This window comes from Rhinolophus hipposideros (genome assembly GCF_964194185.1).
Source record: "Rhinolophus hipposideros genome assembly, chromosome: 19".
NCBI classification, from domain to species: domain Eukaryota; kingdom Metazoa; phylum Chordata; class Mammalia; order Chiroptera; family Rhinolophidae; genus Rhinolophus; species Rhinolophus hipposideros.
This window is the reverse complement of record NC_138065.1, coordinates 15,146,758-15,167,166: the sequence shown is the minus strand read 5'-3', so window position 1 is coordinate 15,167,166 and position 20,409 is coordinate 15,146,758. Positions and strand designations below refer to the sequence as shown.

The following is a 20,409-nucleotide window of genomic DNA, read 5'->3' as shown; positions in this document are numbered from 1 at the left end:
AATGTTTTATTGATGATTAATTTTCAAAGCAGTTCACCAAGTTTGAGACTTCCTTTTCAGAATTTTTTCCTAAAATTGTATCGATATACACTTTTTTCTAGAGATATAATTACTATAACACAAATTATGAGTTAGAACTGCATAAATGACCCAGAAGTAGGTTCTGTATATAACACTGCAAATGTTTCATTTCAATTATCACATTACTGATGCCATATTTCCCACCTAAAGCATCCCTGGTTATGTATTCAAATATTCACCTTGCCATTGTTTGTCTGCTGGAGTTACCTGAGCAGTGAAAAGACTGGCGTGGCAAGGTGTGGACACACTTGCCAGACAACAGCAATAGTGACCCTTTGTGAACTCAGAATGAGGCTTTAAAGGGAGAAACAAATCCTCCCAAACCAAAAAAGAGGTGAGGGACTGTGATGTACATTTCAGAAATCTGTCATCATGGCAAAGGGAATTAAAAAGGTAGCCCTGAAAATAATGACAAGGGGATCAACTGCCTTAGTGCAAAACTAGTCTTATTGTCCACAGTTTAATAGAAGCTTGAAAACAAATCAGCTATTATAAAACCCAGAGCAGGCTCCCCACCACTTGTCCACAGCTTGGATTTCTCATTTCTTCGTGATGAATCTTAATCACTAGTTTCTATTGTCCCAGTTTTTTCAAGCTCATTCTTTCAATGTGGAATATATTTTTACACATTTATAATTATGCTCCCAATATTTAGATTAGGATTTATATTTGATGAGAAATTAGTTTTAGAGATGACAGAAAAGACAAAGTAGGTTTGACTGATTAATATGGGAACAGTATAATCTACGGATACTTTATTACTTATTTATTGTAGACAAAAGCTCATTTACTAAAACCTTCAAGAATGTACATTTGTCTCCTCAAAAACCAGAGAAAAAAAACAAGAATGAAACGTATTTTTAGATCAGTGATTTTAAAAAATCCCAGGTTTATATTTTTCTCCTCAATGTTTTCTATTTAGAAACTGAAAATACAAACCGTACCTACTGAGTAAATTGGCATTTGTTTAAAAGCACATCTAAATCAACAATTCTGTTTAGATTTGAAATTAGTTTTTCAATCCTTTGAAATTAAAACATTAAGGAAAATTGTACTAAATTGTAATTCAATGCAATAAACCAGCATAACAAAATTGTTATTTATATAAATGAAAACATATAGACCATCCAGGTAAAAGTAATTTGAGCCTACACTTGCCTCTGTCTTTTCTAATTTCTTTTCTTTTTGTACATACTACATAATTAGATCTGTTTATAAGTTTATCAGACTACTCACTAATTGTTTTTATGACACCATGCCATACCATAGTGAATCCGTATATAAAAGAGTATATGTAATATATTGAAGTATTTTAATATGTACATTCACATGCATGCATTTATGCACTCAAGACTTGTGTCTGTGTCTACTACTTCCTCGGGCAGAATATAAATTCGTTGTGGAGAGGAGCCATGTTTTATAATTAATGACATTGCTGGTGCTTACTGGTCTATCAGACACAAAATTGATAATGAAAAGAAAGATTTCTTGAATTTATTTTTTCATACAAGAACAAACAGAAATGACATTGCATATCAATTCTATCTACCTGAAAGAGAAAGTGACCATCTTTGAAGATATCTCTACTAAGAAACAGCAAGACATCTCTTCAGTAAATAAGACAGTGTTTCTGAGCCAGGGTTCTCTTTGTAATCAAGAGTTTTACAATGAGCACATGAGAAGCAAGAACACAGAAAGAACTCTTATCAATTTAACCATTCTCTGCTCATTTACTATTCAAGGTTATCACAAATCACATGAGTAACCTCAGATCAGAAAGAGATGAGGTACCTGAATATTTCCATTTACTTCATCTAATCTTTAGGCAGCACAACAGAGAACAATGCCCTGAATTTTTTAAAAGCTAGTAACTCTGGACTTAAATACAAGATGAATGAGTCCCACAAATATAAGATAATTTTGTAATCATCTAAAAACATGGATTTGATTAAAAGAACACATATCCTGGTATACAGCTTTGCTGCATGCAAACTAAAATAAATCTCGTATTTCCTATACTCAGATGGAAGGAAATTTTTAAAGCTCAGTATTAAAATTTAATTGGTAACTTTGACCTTGAATGCCACTTTAGGTGAAACATATTATCCCAGTGCTCAGATTTTCTTGAGATTTATGATCTCATGTTCTTGAAAAAGGCCTAGCACCTCCATGTTCCTGAAATAATTGACCTGTCTCTTACAAGTGTTATTTTCTTGAAACTAACATCTGTCTCAGGAAGAAAAGTACAAACTGATGAAAATTACCTTGCTATATTTAAAAAATCCGAAAGAGCTACCAAAATTTGCATCTAACGTATTACTATATTTATAAGAACAGTCAAGATCATAAATTGATAAATTAACACACAACAGAAGACAAGAAAATCTAAACTAAATTGCAAAGCCATTTGCAAATATCATCTATAAAGAGTAACTGCAATCATTAATAAAGAGTGAATGTTTTAAATGTGTTAATAAGCCACATTGCAAACCTACAGCTGACATCTTTCTTGGTTTGAAAAGAATTCCACAACACACTGTATCTGTTTTCCAACTTGTGAATTTTTCCTTTCTTTTTTTCTTTATTACATTCACAAATACCACTAAACTCAAAAATTTAGAACCACCACTGTTGATAGTGTCTCTTCTTAAAGATAAGCAAAATATCACAGAAACCATTAGATAAGCAGAAAATAATGGCAAATCTGAAAATGACTGTGAGTATATGACTTCTAGCTTCAATGGAAATTCAGCATAAAATTCTGGGTCTGTTTGAAAAGACATAACTAGCAAATATTATTGATTCTCCTACACATGACAAAATGTCCAATATTAAATAGCATGCTCTACTACAAAGTAATTATTGTAATAATCACCACCTCTTGGCATTTACTACATATTGGCACAGTTATAAATACTTTACACGTAGCAACTCATGTAATGCTCACAATTTTGTAAGGAAGGTACTGTTATTAGTTTCCTTTTACAAATGAGGAAATTATAGTACAGAAAGCACACAAATTGCCCAAGATCAACTGCAAGTAAAGAGCTAAACTGGGTCTCCAGCTCATCCAATACGGCTCAGAGCCATGCTTACAACAGCTAGATTATTCCATATTCCATCAGTACATTGGTCCACTTTGTCCACAGGAAGAATTGAAAAAGCAAGCAAATCAATGCATACAGAAAGTTATAGTCATTCATTAATTCATTTAGAAATATTTATTAAGCACCTAATATTCAAAGAACTATATGCATTAAGTACTTTTCCAAAACAAAAGGTATACGGAGAAGATACATAACTCGTGTGTGTGTGTGTGTGTACACAGATATATAATTATCAACCTAACATACAACACTACATCTTTTATATTTGTAATTTTACTCTTCATTAAGTCTTCCATGATCTTTGGACAAATAGGAACATCAGAAGAGTTAATATCTATACAAAGCCATCACCTTTAGGATAGAGGATGAACTATTTTATTATTGGTCTACTTGGCGTACTTATAATCTATAGATTCACTATACCTCCCTTTAAATAATCTAAGGGCTCCTAAAAATTTGGGCTACATATAAAGAAATTTTTAATAGTCAAATGTGTTCCTACTGACATACCATAAATATAGAAATGCACTTCCCTGGAAGAAAATGGATTGAATGAAAATGCTCATAAAGGAGAAAATGTTTTTAAAATAACATTTATAAGGGATAATTTTTTAAAAAACAGAAAAACTACAACTCACACAAGATAAGAAAAAAAATGATGTTCACAGTTATACACTCCTATTGAACAGAAGTCACTTCCACATGTTATTGCAGAATCCTTTGCAAGGAGTATTGTCTTGGGAAAGTTGGAACTATTAAAAAGTAAACCAGAACCTTATTTTTTTTTTTAATGGCCTCAATATTGTTCTGTAGTTAAAATATTTTAACTGATCTCAGGACACAAGTGAGGCAATTTCTAGCCAGAGGCAGCAAAGCACCTATAAATTTTTTCAAACAGCTCGTAAACTACCATGGCTACCATGGGTGTGGATTCAGTTAAAAGTTATAATGCTTTGAAGCTAAACTTTACAATGAGGTGAACACTGTTTATGATGAGAAAACAAAACACATAATCCAGATTATTTTCCAGCAAGACTACTCTGTATTTCATGTTCCACTTGATTTATTATCAAGCTCATATATTTGGAATCCTTTAGTCATGAATACCTTTTACCCACAATAATATGAGCATAGATTATACATAACAAATCTTTAGTGATTAAACTATGGAAAGCATTGCTTAATGGATGAAAAAATAATTACGCTAAAATAATGACAGGGCAAACCTCATGATGTTAAACAGAACACAACTGAATGCTCTCTGCAGACCAACAATTGGTCTCCAGAGAGAATACTTGTTCACCAAGTGCTTAAGTTCATTTTTCCATTATAAAATAGCTTACATGCAGGATGAAGAAAAATATTTTTCCAAATGGGGAGGAGACCGAAGCTGTCTGGCTTATGAATCCCCCCACCTCCTTAGAAAATGCTAATGTTTAAGTGCCAGTTTGCTTGTTGATTTTCTTTCCAGATTTGGGAGGGAACAGGAGAAGTTTGTTGGATACCTTAGCATTAACGAGGCACCCTGAGGCTATTCAGTAAACCAAATAACCTGCTCCACTGCAGACTGTGGAATGGGGTACTGAGGGTTACCCACCACGTGACCGTGTCCTGAGAAGGAAGCACTGTCAGGTAAATGATTGACACATTAGACTGTCACCTCCTGGTCACACATTATATACCAAACTGTGAGGAACAAAGGCTAATAGTCTGCCTAACTTCCTACAGCAATTCCCATATACTTTCATCATCACTTAACTAAATTGTAATTATAGAAGCATAACCAGAAACACACCTGGATCGGCCTGTCGGGGGGTCCTTCGGAGACCATTGGTCCGTTTCTGTGCAGAAAGGGAAAACAAAGACTTTGTATTATTAAATTGTATTACTTTGTGACATTTTGGAAGGCCAAAGAACGTTGCACTTTTTCCGTTTCAAAGCATGACTACCATGTTTCCCCAAAAATAAGACCCAGCCAGACCATTAGCTCTCATGCGTCTTTTGGAGCAAAAATTAATCGTCTTTTGGAGCAAAAATTAATATAAGAGCTGGTCTTACATTATAGTATTATACTATATAAGACCGGGTCTTACGTTAATGTTTGCTCCAAAAGACGCATGAGAACTGATGGTCCGGCTAGGTCTTATTTTGGGGGAAACACGGTAAATTTGATCAAAACATTTGGTTCCAAAACATTTTGGTTCCAATAATTTAACCTTTTTGTTTCTCTAATAAGTCTTCCACTTGAACATCATTACATTTCATAAGTTGTTGGTATAACACTATGGGAAAGAAATATCTTCATTTGCCATCTGTGGGTATTATTACTCATTTTTTTTGTTTGTTTTTGAAGTCATAATGACTACACGAATTATGAGAACAAAGGCCAGGCAGACAGCCTTGGTTGGAAAAATGCTCCCAGCAAAGACATATGATCTCCAAAACTCTAAGTCAGCTATTTCTGAAGCCTGACAGACCAGAGACTGGAGCAGGTATAAAACCTCAAAACAAAGATCTCAGGCTCTGATTTTAGCAAACACTTAAATGAGAATGATTTTTTAATAATGGATCAGTTGTATCTGAATTCTTTCAGAAATCAAACAAAGCATGCAGCTTGGAAACCATGAAAGCAAATTCTTATTACAGAAAAGGAAACCATAAGAAAAATTGTAAAATTACAAAAATTATAGAAAAGATGCAAAAGAGGTTTTCAATTTTTGAAAATGCACGGTGACATGTTAAGTTTCACAAATATTAAATTAATGCCTACCTAGTAACTATGGTAATCTCATTAATTACTAAAGACTAGATTTCTACTTTTTATTGTAAAAATAAAAACTGGATGAAATGCTAAGTCTATGACAACCATATAATTCATATTTCCCCCCAAACAATTTTCTGTTTATGTGTAGGAGAGTTTCTGCCTGTCTGTAGACTCAGTTTCATTCAGAGCACATCTGGCTATACTAGGCACATATGAGCTGTGGGCTTTTCATTAGGCTGCCTTCTGTTTTCATTCATAAGTTAAATGGGTGAAATGACCCCTTATAGCTTTCCAAAGGGCCTCAGTGTCATATTTAGCAGATTTTCAGGGTTTTCAAGGAAAAGCAAATTGGAGAAAGTTTTAAAATATAAGTTTTCTTTTTAACTCAACTACTTTCCAAATGGATTTGTAGAAGGCTAACATGATCATTAAAATCAGCAATGAAGCTATGTTGAACAAGATGGCTGGCTGTATTGGAAAAAGTAGTCATAAAGAGAGCCCTTATGAGTAAGGAGAAGTTCTGGGCTTCTTGGTAGCTGAGGCACAATAAGGAGAAGCATGGTGAGTTACAAATTCCTATCTAATAATTTAGAAGAAAACTGCTTTCCAAGAAAAACTCTTTTCTACCTGAAATTGTATAAAAATTTTTGGAGCTCTCTATATAAAGGACAATGAACACAACTGACAATATTTTCTATGCAATGATATTTTGTTGCTACATTTGCTTCCTACATAGCCCTCCACCTTCTTAATGTCCAATAGAAGCTGTCTTTCTACTGCTCTTATACCATCTACTATCAAAGTGCTTGAAAGGCAAGAAAGAAATCCAACCTTTGGTTTTTATTCCTGAGCTAGTACTATGCAAAAACTATAAACTTAGAATGTGAAAACAACGTGAAAAACAACATAGTTTTTACATAGTACTAATCCCTAAACTAGTACTATGCAAAAACTATAAACTCAGAATCTGAAAAACAACATTTGAGTTCAAGAGCAACTCTAGAAATGAGTTCAAGAGCAACCTAAAATTTAAGATTAAAACAGGGAACACAGTGCAATAATTAAGAGTATGAATTCTAGAATCAGACTGCTTAAGTTCAAATTCAGAGCCTGTCACTTGGCACCTGTTTGATAGTGAGTTAATTAGTCTTTGTACCTGTTGGGGATCCCCAATTTCCAAAGGGGATAATATTCCCATTGGTGATAATAATAGCACCTACTTCATAGCATTTGTGATGAGAATTAAATGAGTTAATTTATATTAAGTGCTTGGAAGAGTTTCTGATACATAGTAGGATTATTAAGTAATAGCTTATCATTGTTATTATTGTCATTATTATTGTTAACTTCATGGTATTTGGAATATTTAAATTCACATAGAGGAAAGTTATTTCTACTAAGTTATTACCCTACTACTTATGTTTTAGGTTCTTCCTCCAGAAATTCTTTGAAAATCAGTGACCCTGAAACAAAAACTTTTCAAAAGGAAGAGAGGGAAGTGGAACAAAATACAATCTGGTACATTTTTTAAAAAGGAGGGGTGTAGGGAATTTCTGCTACTTAGACCAAGTGCATTTGGAGAGTTTGAAATTTATTCTACTTTAAAAGCACCTAAAAGTATTCTATATTGTAAAAAACTGGAAATGTTTAGCAGAACATATTTAAACCTACTTCCTTCTCCCCTGAATATTCTCAAACACCTGGGACAGAGCTGGACAAGACTTTGTACCCCAGCCAGGAGAGGAGGGCACCTCAGTGGGCAGTCACAGCCCCATGAGAGCAGGTGAATCAGCCTTCAGACCCTTCTTGATCTCTTTTGATCTGCCTAGAAGCGGAGAACAAACAACCACCAACAACCAACCTAATTTTATGTCTTGATTCATTGCCTATTACCTTGTCTTTCTCTAAAAGAAATACCTTTATCGTCCAAGACTCTCTCTTCTTGCCTCTTTGGGGAGAAACCTAATTCTCTCTGTTGATTTTACCAACAAAACAAGCAAAGGTTTATTTGCTATATGGAATAGGTTTTGGTTCCTCTACATTTTCTAAAGGTAGAGAAACCTATGTTAGGGAATACATTTAATGTAGGTATGTATTAAATAGGTGTGGAATGATAACAGTGTTTCCTGGAGCTAGAGGTGGCTTCTGAAGGGCCACTCTAGCATGGGATGTGAAGTGAATATCCCAGATGTGGTCAAGGAGACCCATGGGTCCCGTGGCCACTGAAAACTGAGATATAAAATTAACACTGAAAAATTCACAATTATGGCTACTGATAGAGGAACAATAGGACTACAAACTGGTACATGAAGGAAAAGAAGATCTTCAAGGGGGCGTGGAATAAAAGTCACAGAACTTACAGAAGAGCTTTGATTACTTCTGGGAAGACTCCTGAACATCATAAAGTATCTGCCAGGGAGAGTAAAAGCACCTTCCACACAGTCTTGGTGGAGAGCATGGAGTGAATGATGATTCTTAACATCCATTTGCTACACTTCTCCCTTAAACCAAGCTAAACTTTCCAGATAAATTGGCCAATCTAAGAGCTTACTATAGTTATCCACCCAAAGTAGAGATTATTAGCAGAATCACACATTAAATAAAAATTACGCTTATTATATTCAAAAGTTAAGCAAGTCATTAAAACACCGATGCTACATTTAAAAAAAAAACATGAAAATTAATTCTTTTCATAAAAGACTTGCATGTAATTTTTAAGAGTATAAAAATACCTGGAGAGAATTATTTAGTATCCTGTGAAAATTATTAACCACTTCTTAATAGCACACTTTCTTTCTGTAAATACAAGCCACTTCACATTACTTAAATATAATCAAGTGATATCGTCTTCTCCTGGAAAAACAAATCTATATTTAACAGTATAAATGTAAAATAACACTGAGTTAAAGTTCACAGCTCTACAAGGAAACCTGTCTCAATAATCTAATAACAGCATGAGAGTAAGAGAAAGAAGGCTGCTTTCCAAGATCTTCTTTGGCACTTCTGGAACAATCTTTATAGGCCTGGTGAAAAAAATCTTACCTTTTTGACTAAACACTAAAATTTTACATTAATTTATTTTAGCCCTAGAAGAACTCGTGCAGCCTATTTTAAAATTATTACTCTCTTGTTATGCATTCCTTGATCTAGAGTCTAGATTCTAAAATATAGTCAACTGATACACGAAGAGGTGTGCATATAAATTTCCTCATGTCACACTCTTGATATCCTATATGAAAAAATTATGTGCTTATGCGAAAGAACAGAAAAAAAATGACCTCTTATTTGACATCTTGCTGTACTTTTTAAATTATTTTTACCAACAATATAAGTGCCAGCCTATTCAAAGCATACTAATATTGCACCACTCTTAATGAGATATAATTGTTATGTGTTAAAATAACTTGGCATAGAATGTTTTTGTCATTCTTTTATTCTGATATTCTCAGATCACTGAGAATTTGGTTCACATAACGAATCATACATATTTTACATTTTAATTTTCTTTGCTCTGACATTCTTTTTTTGGAGGTAAGATAAAAAATTTGTTACTTTTGGTTGAAGGACAAGGCAATGGTTGTCTGGAATGGGCCATATTTTTCATTCTTTCATATTTTTTTAAAAATAGCTTTATTCTAAGCGGTGACAGGGATCACATACTCCTAAGCCATTAGACCTTATACTCTGTGTGAAACTAAAAGGACATGTTATCAGATCTTGATTTGGTCAGTAAGACATGATACAAATTATATGTGTGTTCAGATGGAAAACTACTAGAAACATGAAACCACATCCTTAGATGAACCATGTCAGAACTTTTCAGTACTCGCAAATGCTGAGCAGCAACACACCATTCCGTGACAGAGCACAGGTCTAGCAACTTCTTTCTGTACTAACAGGATCAAGGCTATTCATTCCAAGGAAATACCTTCAGATGCATTGTTTAAAAACCTCAGGGATTTGTGGAATTCTGTCTCAGGGAACTAGGGAAATGTATCCCCACAATGGTGCTACAACTGTTATTTAAAATTTACCTGAATAAGGAAGATTCTGAAAGTTCCATTTACACACAGGCTTAGATTAAATAGTCACGATTTTCCTCTACTGAAGATCTTCAGTGGGTGACTAAAATTCCTGATTAAACCAGTGCATTTCATTCACAAGCGCTTGGTTGCTCATGGTCTCTATTTCTCTCCATTTTAAGAGGCACATTTAACATTCTAAAAACTCAAGCCTGCTGAAGTTAGCAAACAATTTGAAATGCAAAAGTTATATAAAAATGTGTAAATGTTAATCTTACCTCTGGTGGTTTGAGCGTCCCTGGTTCTGAAACAAATGTAAAAGTTGGCATCGTCAGAGTAAAGTTCTTTTGTTTGGTTAGCAACCTTAGCCTGTTCTCTGCAGCGCAGTAAAACACAACTGCTGTGCTTTCCTAACTACTACCTGTAATAGAGTTCCAGGGTCCCTCAGGCTGGGCTAGTAATCGTTTTGCAACTCTGGATCTCTTGCCTTATTGGCTTGTCAGGAAAGTGACTCATAGTTCTAAATGACTTCTAGGTTATGCTTAATTTCTTCAATTGTTTATTAAGCAATGTCAATCCAACCACATAAAGCTCCTCGAAACAGTGGCTTGCACTAAATTTATGTGCATAAGAGAAAGCTAGGTGGGAACGTTTCAACATACCTGGCTTTAAGAATCTAAACACTCCAAGTCCCAAAGATATTACATTGACGACTTATAACAATTGCAAATTTAATACAGTACAATACAGCATGTATTTTTTTTTCCCATTGAGTGGCTGTACGTCTTATTTTTAATTTGGGAGGAAACACATTTTGATTTAAAGATGGAAATTAAAAACTGACAGGATTCAACTCCAATATGAACTTTCCTTTCACTCTTAGTTTACCTGTCTATAAATAGAAACAATAATTTCCATGACATTTCAGTTCCTGATAATGACAGAGTTAAAAGGGGCCCTGGGGTCTTCAGGTGAGTAATGTGGCAAAGGGTGGCTTTGCAAAGTAGAGGCACACACAGCACATGGAAGAACGGGTGGATGGTATTTTTGCTTCCTTTCCCCATACCCAGGAGCACCTGTACAGGTTACAACTTCTCTAGACTGTGGAGGAAAACACCTCATCATTTCGAGCCCACGCCTATACTTTTCCCATCCAAAATGATCCTTTAAAGGGGGATCTGAGAAGAGAAAAAAAAATAAAAGAGGGAAAAGTCAGGAGGGAGAGGGCAAGCCTAAATGTAAGCTCTGTTGACCTAAATGAACCTCTTGCAGAGGTTCCAAGAAGCCTCGTCAGCCAGAGTTCAAGGGGAAAATGTCAGAATATCTGACTGGCTGCCACAGATTGATTTACACAGAAAGACTGCCTAGGGCATGGAACAGGAGGTGTTGTTGTTTTGTTTTTAAGGACTATTTCTGCTTAATGGAAATAGAAGATCCTTGGGCCAAAAGACACCTTTCTGGAGAAGAGCTAAGTCTGCATTCCTTTGTCGATTTCAAACCCATCACCCTAGCTTTCATAGATTATTGTCTTCTATGAAGGAATCTTTGCTCTGAAGTTGACCTTTCCAAAGAAGTATAACTAGACAGAAAGCTATTTCACTTCTTTCCTCCCCTCTAGAAATATGCAATTGTTTCAGAAGAAAGACTGCCTAAGAGAACTGGTTTGGGGAGAGAGGTTAGAAAGGTACCATTTGTTTGGATACCGTGTCCAGACTTAGAACCCAGGTTAGGTGAACTTGGTTCCTAACAGAGCAAGTATAATACCTGTTTCACTGATTGGACCAAAAAGATCTATGTGCCAAAATAGCCCTAAACTACTTTCTTCTCCAACTACCATGTTTCCCTGAAAATAAGACCTAGCCTGACCATCAGCTCTAATGCATCTTTTGGAGCAAAAATTAATATAAGATCCGGTATTATGTTATATAAAACCCAGTCTTATGTTAAAATAAGACTGGGTCTTATATTAATTTTTGCTCCAAAAGATGCATTAGAGCTGATGGTCAGGCTAGGTCTTATTTTCGGGGAAACACGGTAGTGAGTTAGAGAAAAAGCCTGGGTATCATATATTGCAGGGAGCACCAAAGAGGAGGGGAGTCTAAGTTAGCTATCCAAGGAGACTGCGGAAAGTCTTGCTATTTCTAGGTGACCTCTAAAATGGAAAAACCTCAGATCTTTTGAGTTCAGTGTTCATACATGAGTATGTACCTTAGTTTCGATTCAAAATAATCATTTTATTTCCTGCTCCTGCATAGATGCGTTTTTATGCTTTTGGGAAGTAGGTCTTTTAAAATGTGCTTTAAATGTTTATTTTGTTTGTTTGTTTTGCATAAAACCTATGATAAGCCATGTGGCAGTAGATGTCACACCTGCTCCATGAGGGTCATCTGGGAACTCCTTAGGAAGAGGAAATAATGGTACCTAAGGTGGTTATACCTATGCAGACCCTTGCACCTCTTTACCCAGAAAGCACATCCAGGTCCAGGAGACCCTCATCTACAGCTCTTCAGATTTTGTCGCACAGGGTTCAAGAGCAAGCTGGCTGCGTGGGTGAGAGCATCTATCACAGAACAGAGTGTGAGGTGAATGAGACCGGCAGAAAATAAGGACCAAATGAGACTTTGCTGACCACCTTCCTCAACGCTCCCTCCTTCCTTTTCCCTGCTTCTCGCTGTCTCCTGCTTTCTTTCTTTGGTGTCTCATCAAGCAAACCAGCTTTCATCATAAGTCTGATTGGATGTACTAAGAACTGCTCTACACAAAGCCTCCTCTGTGTGACCCAAATAGGAAAAATAGAAGAGGGGCTTTGGGGTGGATGCAGCTCCAGCTCCAAGGGCAGGAGTCCTTAATGGGGTTTACCCTTTCCTTGTCACCACTCCCTGTCCTCTTAGCCACCACATCTACCCTCCCCCTGCACTCGGCACCCATGGAGTTGGCCTAAGGCCATTCACGCTCAGATTGGCTCATGCTGGGTAGAGCACCGAGTAATAGCTCTTGAAAGTCAGAGTTTTTGTTTCATCATATTTCATGGTCGGGTTCTGTAAATTTTCTGAGGCGAGGACAAAAGCCAATAGACTGGGAATAACTCTTGGAATCTGTCCTGAGTTCAGAAATTCTTAGCCAGGCTTCTGTACTTATACTTTTGCAGTTGCTCTGGGGGTCATACCCTTGAGCTGACTGACTTCTTCACAGACATAATCGAACTTCTGATAACCGTATCAATGCAACAGCTCGTTAACCTATGTTAAAAATAACAGGGATGAGAAAGAGGAAAACCCAACTGCAATGCTGTTTCATACATTCTCGAAGTAAAAGTTCATTCTGGCTGGGAAAATAGAATAAGAACTTCTTTCGATAAAATATGTCATGGGAAAGTTGCTCTAATTTTCAAGTCTGCCACACCATCCTTCACTTTTTGATGTATACCCAAAACTGCAATGGCGGGTGCTTAAACCTCTAAAAAAAACCTTTGTGTCCTAGCATTGCGTCGGGACTAAGATACTAAGGGCTGATGATCATCCAATCCACTTTGGCTGAATTCTGACCAGCTGGAAAGGTTGCTGGTTGAGATCTGAGAAAAAGTGTCTCTCTCAGTCTTTTTCTCCTGGGAAGTGCCGTAGGATAATAATTCAATTCTTCAAGTTTCCAAAAGTTTTTAATCCTCAACTTGTCTTTACCCTGCAACTTACTTCTCAGGCCCCTATTGATCCAACTATAAAATGTTCTTACCCTTTCAAGAACCTTTCTACATGGTGACTCATGGGCCCTCAAGGGGTTTATACCTTGTGTTCTTTCATGTCTCAACTGGTTTAATGCGATTCAGAGAACTGGTGTGACTAAGGCGCTTGGAGCCTTTGCAGAATGCCATCTTCGATGCCAGAACAGGGTTCAATGTGCATGTTTGTGTAAGAGAAGTGCTTTTCACTGAGGCTTTAGACTCATATCATATAATTCATTTGTTTACATAAAAACTCCAGTCTCGTTTTATTTGTTTTTTTTTCCAATCCAAGTGGCTCTCAGAGCACACATTATTACACAATTTGCTTTGTCTCTTATCTGAAGTTCTATTTCTTAAGACTAAATAAATCCATCTCCAGTAAGACTGTTTGTCTTAAAAGGGGCCACAGAAAAGGCATTACTAATAGAGTGCCTTGTCATCAAGGCTAACATGCTAGCTTGTGAACCATTAAAACTAAAAGGCATTTAGACTGATCCAGTTTGGGAAGGTGCGCAAATGCTATGTTCACCATTCAGATCTACAGCAATATTTTTTGGGGGTGGAAAACTATAAATAATACTTGGAAAGAGGCTTTGGTTTCTTTTGGGGAGCTCTAACAGGAATCCAACCGTAAAACAGTTTCCAGTTCACTGTACTAATTTTTAATATATCATTAAACTGACCCAAATAGTTAAGTGGAAGGAATACTAACTATTCTTGAGTATAAAATTGTCTTGATAAGTTAAAAAAAAAAAAGTGGACTAATTTATGTAAAAGGTTTTAAGTAATATTAAGTAGAACCAGTCATTTTTGGTTATGTGATCAATGGTCAATCCTCAGTTCATATAAAAATAATGTGATAAAATACCTGGTGATAGAAGTTTGAAATAAAATGTTATCCTAATTGTTTATCTCACGTTAAAATACTGCAATACTATTATTTATAAAAGAGCCATCTCAGGTGACAATTTGCGGTGCAGGTTCTAGGTAGCAAACTTGCAGGTTTAAACAATTAGGATCCCAAGGCTACTTCTTTCCCATTAGAAGTGGCTACTGCAGCAGTGGGAGCAGCGGCTGGCCTAGATAAAAGAGCGATTAAACAGATAAGCAAATAGAGATCTGCTTCGGTTAAATATTAGAGCCGCTGAGGCTTGCATTCCCACTACAGAGAAAGATGCATTAAACCAAAGTCGTCTGCTCCAGCAATATTTGCCTTCCAATGTTACTTTCTTTGTTTAAACTGAGAGGAGGCAAAGCAAGCTATATTGATCAATGTCCGGGAAAGAAGGAGACAAAAGGGTTTTTATTCACATATTATAGGAAGGGAAAAACACAGATGTCCCCAAAAGTTGCAGTTTAGGATTAGACCTTCACAGTGGTCTACTGTGAGGAAGAAATGCCACTCTGGAATTACATCAGCTTTGCAGTGACTTGTTCAGAGAATCTCATATAATGGAGTTCATACCTATTCATTATTAAGGCTGGGAAGTTTGGGCAGCACACTTCAGAGTCCGCGTGTGTGTTGATCACTGAGGTTGCCATGGTGAATGTAAAGGAGTTGACTCAAGTTCAATGAAAGAGTAGAACTGCCTGCTCTTTATATCCATGCTAATTTTCATATTTTACGACAAACTCACCACCCAACCTTCAAATTTGTTTCCAAGTTGCATAGTTTGTCTTATAAATATAAAAAATAATTAAAATACTTTTTTTTATACTTCATATGTACTTCAGTTAATAATCTGTCATCATCAAATATTAATATGAATCAATTACTTCATTCAGAAATGCACTACATTTTTGCTAAGTAATTATGATTTCAAAGATGAATGAACACTAGATAAATTTAAGGAATATAGAGCATGAAATATAAGGTTTTTGAACCCTGGGAAGACAACATCCAAAGAAGGCTTAACTTCCACAAAAAGAAGATCATAAGAGCTATTTCAAATGCTTATTTAGCCACATCCAACACTATTAAGGATTGCTCTAGGGGTGAAATATTCCTATTTGGGGAAAAAAGATTGACAACTTGATATGATGCATCCTGATTTTGGACATGCTACTAGGCGGTGGGTATAAATGAGAAACACATTCCCTATACTGAAGGAGCATATAATCCACCAGAGGAGCAAAAAGTGTCAGAGACAGCAGTGCTCACTAAACAGTCCATGTGTTCCACTACAATGCCCAGCTTCCCTCAAATTGAAATTGAGGCTAATGACCTGTTTTAACCAATGGTCTGTGACCAAAAAAAAATGGCAGTGCTCACTTCTCGTCCATGGGTCTTCAGAGCAGCAACCCTGGAGGTCATGTGTTGAAATGGCAGAGTCACAAGATGGAACTAGCTTGGATCCCCAAGCCATTACTTAGAAGGGAGCTACCCTGAAGGGCCACAGAAACCACAGCACTGTGTGTGAGGGAAATAAACTTTGATTTGTTAAAGCCACTGAGATTTGGGGGTTTCTCATTACCATAACACAGTCTAACCTTGGCAAATACAAAAAACCTGCACAAAAATTAGAGAACAATTTAAATCAGGCTACCACTGGAGTGGTCAAAGTGAGATTAAATGATTGGCAAAAAGTTTAGAGAAGAAGTCAAGGAAGAGTAGGATCCTGGAAGAGTAGGCACAGAAGCGAGTGTATTTCAAGGAAAGGAAACAGTAAGAGCCAAGCAAGAATTCTAAAAATGGGATTGACTAGATCAGGGAGTAGATTGCTGAAATAGTGGTATTTTTGTCAGCAGGTGTTCTGCGAGCCAGTTCACTTTCTTGCTACTTATTAACCTAACCTAGGGGTCCTTGTGAAAGGCCTGTGATCAATACTCAGGGCATGACTCTTTCCTTGCATAAATGCTAGAAAGAAACACAAAAGGTCTATCCAGTTTTCTACCTTTTATTCTAAAAGTACCAGCCAGGGATTCATATAAGGTTTCTATTCCACTTACAATATATCCAGTCAAGCTCCAGTCTCCATAATGGTAGAACCAAATCTGAACCATCTCCCATCGCCTCTTTTTTCTGGTTCTAAGACTATTGTGATCTTCAGGACCCAGAAACCATAGTGCACTACAGTTCTACTCATTAATCTATGTCATCTATTTGTTGGTCTATCCTCTCCCTCACCCACCTACCATGACTTCCCAGATGTCAGGACATCAATTAAGCATGGTTCTCATCAATGAGAGGCTCACAGTCTAACTGAAGTTAGGACATTACCCTATGAGGAATGGAAGGTATAGTAAGCAGAAGAGTGATACATCAAACTTAATTTTAATAAAGATCACGTATAAAGGAGTAAGATGTTCAGCAGAAAATTAAGAAACGTTTGTAGTTGTCCAAACAAAAAACAATGAGTTCTGGTTTTGGTTTTGTTTTTTAATCTATAGCAAAACTATATAAGAATTCCAGAGAAACTTAGGAGGAGAACTACGAATAGGTAAGTGAATGAAGGTGAGGGAAGTGGGTAAGTCAAGACTAACACTTAGGTTTGGCTGAGTGTATGGATGGTGGACCTTTAAGGAAAGAAATAGGAGGAGATACGTGAAATTTGGAGTCACTACAGGAAACCTGGGAAAGAATATGTGAGGAGAAGATTGAATTTTTCAATTTAAAGTTCAGGAGAAAAGTTTACACGGAAATGGAGCTTTATCTACCTGGGGTGTAGCCTATAGCTAATGCCAGAGAAATAAATCAGATATCCAAAGGATGGCATCAGGAATATGATGGAATGTGAAGGAGAGTGTCAAGGAGGTGTCAAGGAGAATGGTTAATAGTGTCAAGTGATAGAGAAAGGTCGAGTAAGATAAGGCCTGAAATGTGATGACCTGTGAATTTGGTAATTACAAGATAGAGTGGAAGATTCTTTAGCCTTCCTTTAGCCTCTGGGTTACTGTGTCATTTTGAACAACTAGTGCCTCTTCTCCAACTGACCACTCTCTTATCTATAAACATGTCCAATGCTGAGTGAAAATGCTCCATTTCTTTGGAATTGCCTTCCACTTCTATCCAGCATTGACAACAACTTAACCATTCCTACCTAGCTGCCACGTTCTGGACAACTGAACCCAACTCACACTGAGCCAATCAGAATCTCTTTTTGTCTCTTGAGAATATAGTTAGACTGTATAGTTAGTGCTGAGCACTGGAGTTATAAAGTTCTATAAAATTGGGGTCAGTCATGTCAAATCACCTATGATTTAATTTTATGGGGGAGATGGATTACATAAGCACTTGAATTTGCCTTCAATCAATACTGTTCACTTGCTTTAAATTTGGCTGTTGGGTGATTTCCCCCAAAGTCAAGTTCTCCTAAAACAATATCATACTCTCCTCCATACAAAAGCCCCATTCAAGTAAACTACGGATGCAGCCCCTGAAACATCTTGTCCTTCCTCCTGCATCCCACATTTCCCCAAATACCACATCAGTCATGGAAAACTGCATCGCTGAACTGCTGCCTCCAGTTCTAGGATGCCGAAACAAAGGACTGTATAAAACTGAACCAATGTTGACATTCTCTGAGGACTGGGACACGGCCCATGAAGTCTAATTTGCCCATGATCTCAAAACACTACCTACCTTACCACACACTCGTCAGCCCCACCAAACTCAAACTCACACTTTACCCGTGGTTACTACCCACACCAGTGCAGGAAGAGGTGAGTTTGTCCTAACTGCCAACTTTTAGAAGGAATCTGGGCATGTGGGAAAGAAGGCTGCCGGTAGAGATTCCTCTTTACTCTGACGATAAGGCCCCTTTATTTGTAAGGGCTCCCCAGCAAATGCTAATCTGAAGGCCAAAAAGGAAAGACTCCTGGGTGGGTTCTTACCACCTCATACCACAAGTTAACTGATGATAAGCACCCAGTGTCATTGGTCTCTTCCAATCTTGAGCAGGAGAGTACAGAACGAGAGAGAGGATGAGAGTAAAGATGCACAAACAGGAGAAGGGGGGTCAACGGGAGAACGAAAGGCAGAGGGAGAATCAAGACAGCAAGGGAATTCTGTTTAAAACTCCAAGACACAAATTTAGCCAGAGGTTTTAAAAACCTTTTCCTGCTTTAAAATGAAGTACATAACAAAGTTTATAGAACGATGCTACCATTTAAGGAATGATATCTGCCAACGCAAGCATGATCTATAACCTGCAGGGTACCAACAGCCTCATTCTCATTTCATTTTATTCTCCTATTTTTATGACTCAGTTTCCCCGTCTTAAAATAAAAGCCCCTAGAACGGAAGCTGTCTAAATCTCCCTGCTTGGAGACAGGCATTGATCCACAGGAGTGCCTGAATTTCTCCCACTTCAAAACATTTCAATCTAAACACAGTTGGGAGTTACTAATTTAGCTAAATTCAACAGTGTTGTTGCTTGAAAAACAAAACAACAACAACAAAAAAAAAAACTATTAGAAAAACTCTCCCTTTCCCAGAGAAATCCCAGCACCTGATTTTACTACGGTTAGGTACTACTGTGCATTTAACACACCACCACAGCTCATTCACGGCCTGAAAGCACAGCCCAGGGGTTAAGAACAAACTCAGGAGCTGGACTGCCTGGAGTTGAATCTTCACTCTATTCATCAGGCAACTTAGGAAAGTTACTTATTTCTCTGTGCTTCAGTTTCTATCTGTAAGGTAAGAAAAGCAACACTACCAACTTCACAGAGCTTTTACAGGACAAAATGAGTTAAGAGTGGTAAAGTACTTAGAACTCTACCTGGCACTTTATATGTATTTATTTAAAAAAAAAAAAAAAAACTTTTAAAGGCTGGGTGCTATTATTATCTCTACTTTAGAAGGAAGGAAACTAAGACTTACACAGGTGAAGTAAACGCGTCCGAAGTCACCCTGCAAGTACATTGTGGAGCCAGATTCAAACCAGACAAGATTCCAGAGCTGGTTGGCTTTACTGCCATCTCATGCTGTCTCCCTGCACACAGCTACCCATTAAAGGACAGAGTACATTGAAACAATGACCTAGGAACAGACGCTAGGAATATACCACTCTTGTACTTGGCTAGGCAGAATTCCCAAGCGTTTCCTGTTGACTTTTTATTTTTTTTTACATAGAAGTTAGTGTCACTTTTACATATCACTTCAAAGTCTGTTGCTCACAAATTTTCCTATCCACATCTGCTCCATATTACAAAAACAACAACAAAAATACAAATTAAGCCCATCCTTCTCATAAAGAACTGACTCTCATCAAAAGACCTTGGATTCAAATACTGAGTTCTTAATTGTGCCCAGGCTCTGTGCTAAAGCATCAACATTATTTCACTTGATCCTCACAAGAATCCTCTAATTTCCATTTTACACATGAATAAGTGAAAGCTCAGAATGTTTAAGTAACTTCCCAAGCTCATGTGGCCAACAAATAGCAGAGTGAGATTTTCAACCATCTCTGCTTGATTCTCCTACACTATTCCCTTTGGAATGGAAGAACCATGCCCACTACGGGAAAACTTTATATTCCTCACAGACTGAAACTCGTAAAACAGGACTGTGAAGTTTATAAAATGACATTAGCCTACCATGCGCACATAACATGTTATAGGAGTTCTCAAAGACATTAAAGGATGGGGCACAAAAAAGTGAAACAACAAAACTTTAAGTGATCGATTGTATTCGGTATACAAAGAATAACAATGATACTATATAATATTCCTTTTATATTTTACAATTTTGAAGGCTGTTTCTGGCCTTCAGCA

General features: G+C 36.9%; 1 protein-coding gene across 2 annotated transcripts in view; it reads right to left on the bottom strand.

Annotated features, from left to right (window-relative positions):
- Positions 1-20,409, bottom strand: part of VAV3 (vav guanine nucleotide exchange factor 3) — a 339,163-nt gene that overhangs the window by 98,455 nt on the left and 220,299 nt on the right. For both annotated transcript variants that reach the window (XM_081025193.1, XM_081025192.1), the window contains exons 18-19: positions 10,253-10,278; positions 4,984-5,029 (exon numbers count right to left, since the gene is read on the bottom strand). In XM_081025193.1, the coding sequence (XP_080881319.1) occupies positions 4,984-5,029; positions 10,253-10,278 (72 nt within the window). The remainder of the gene's footprint in view (positions 1-4,983; positions 5,030-10,252; positions 10,279-20,409) is intronic.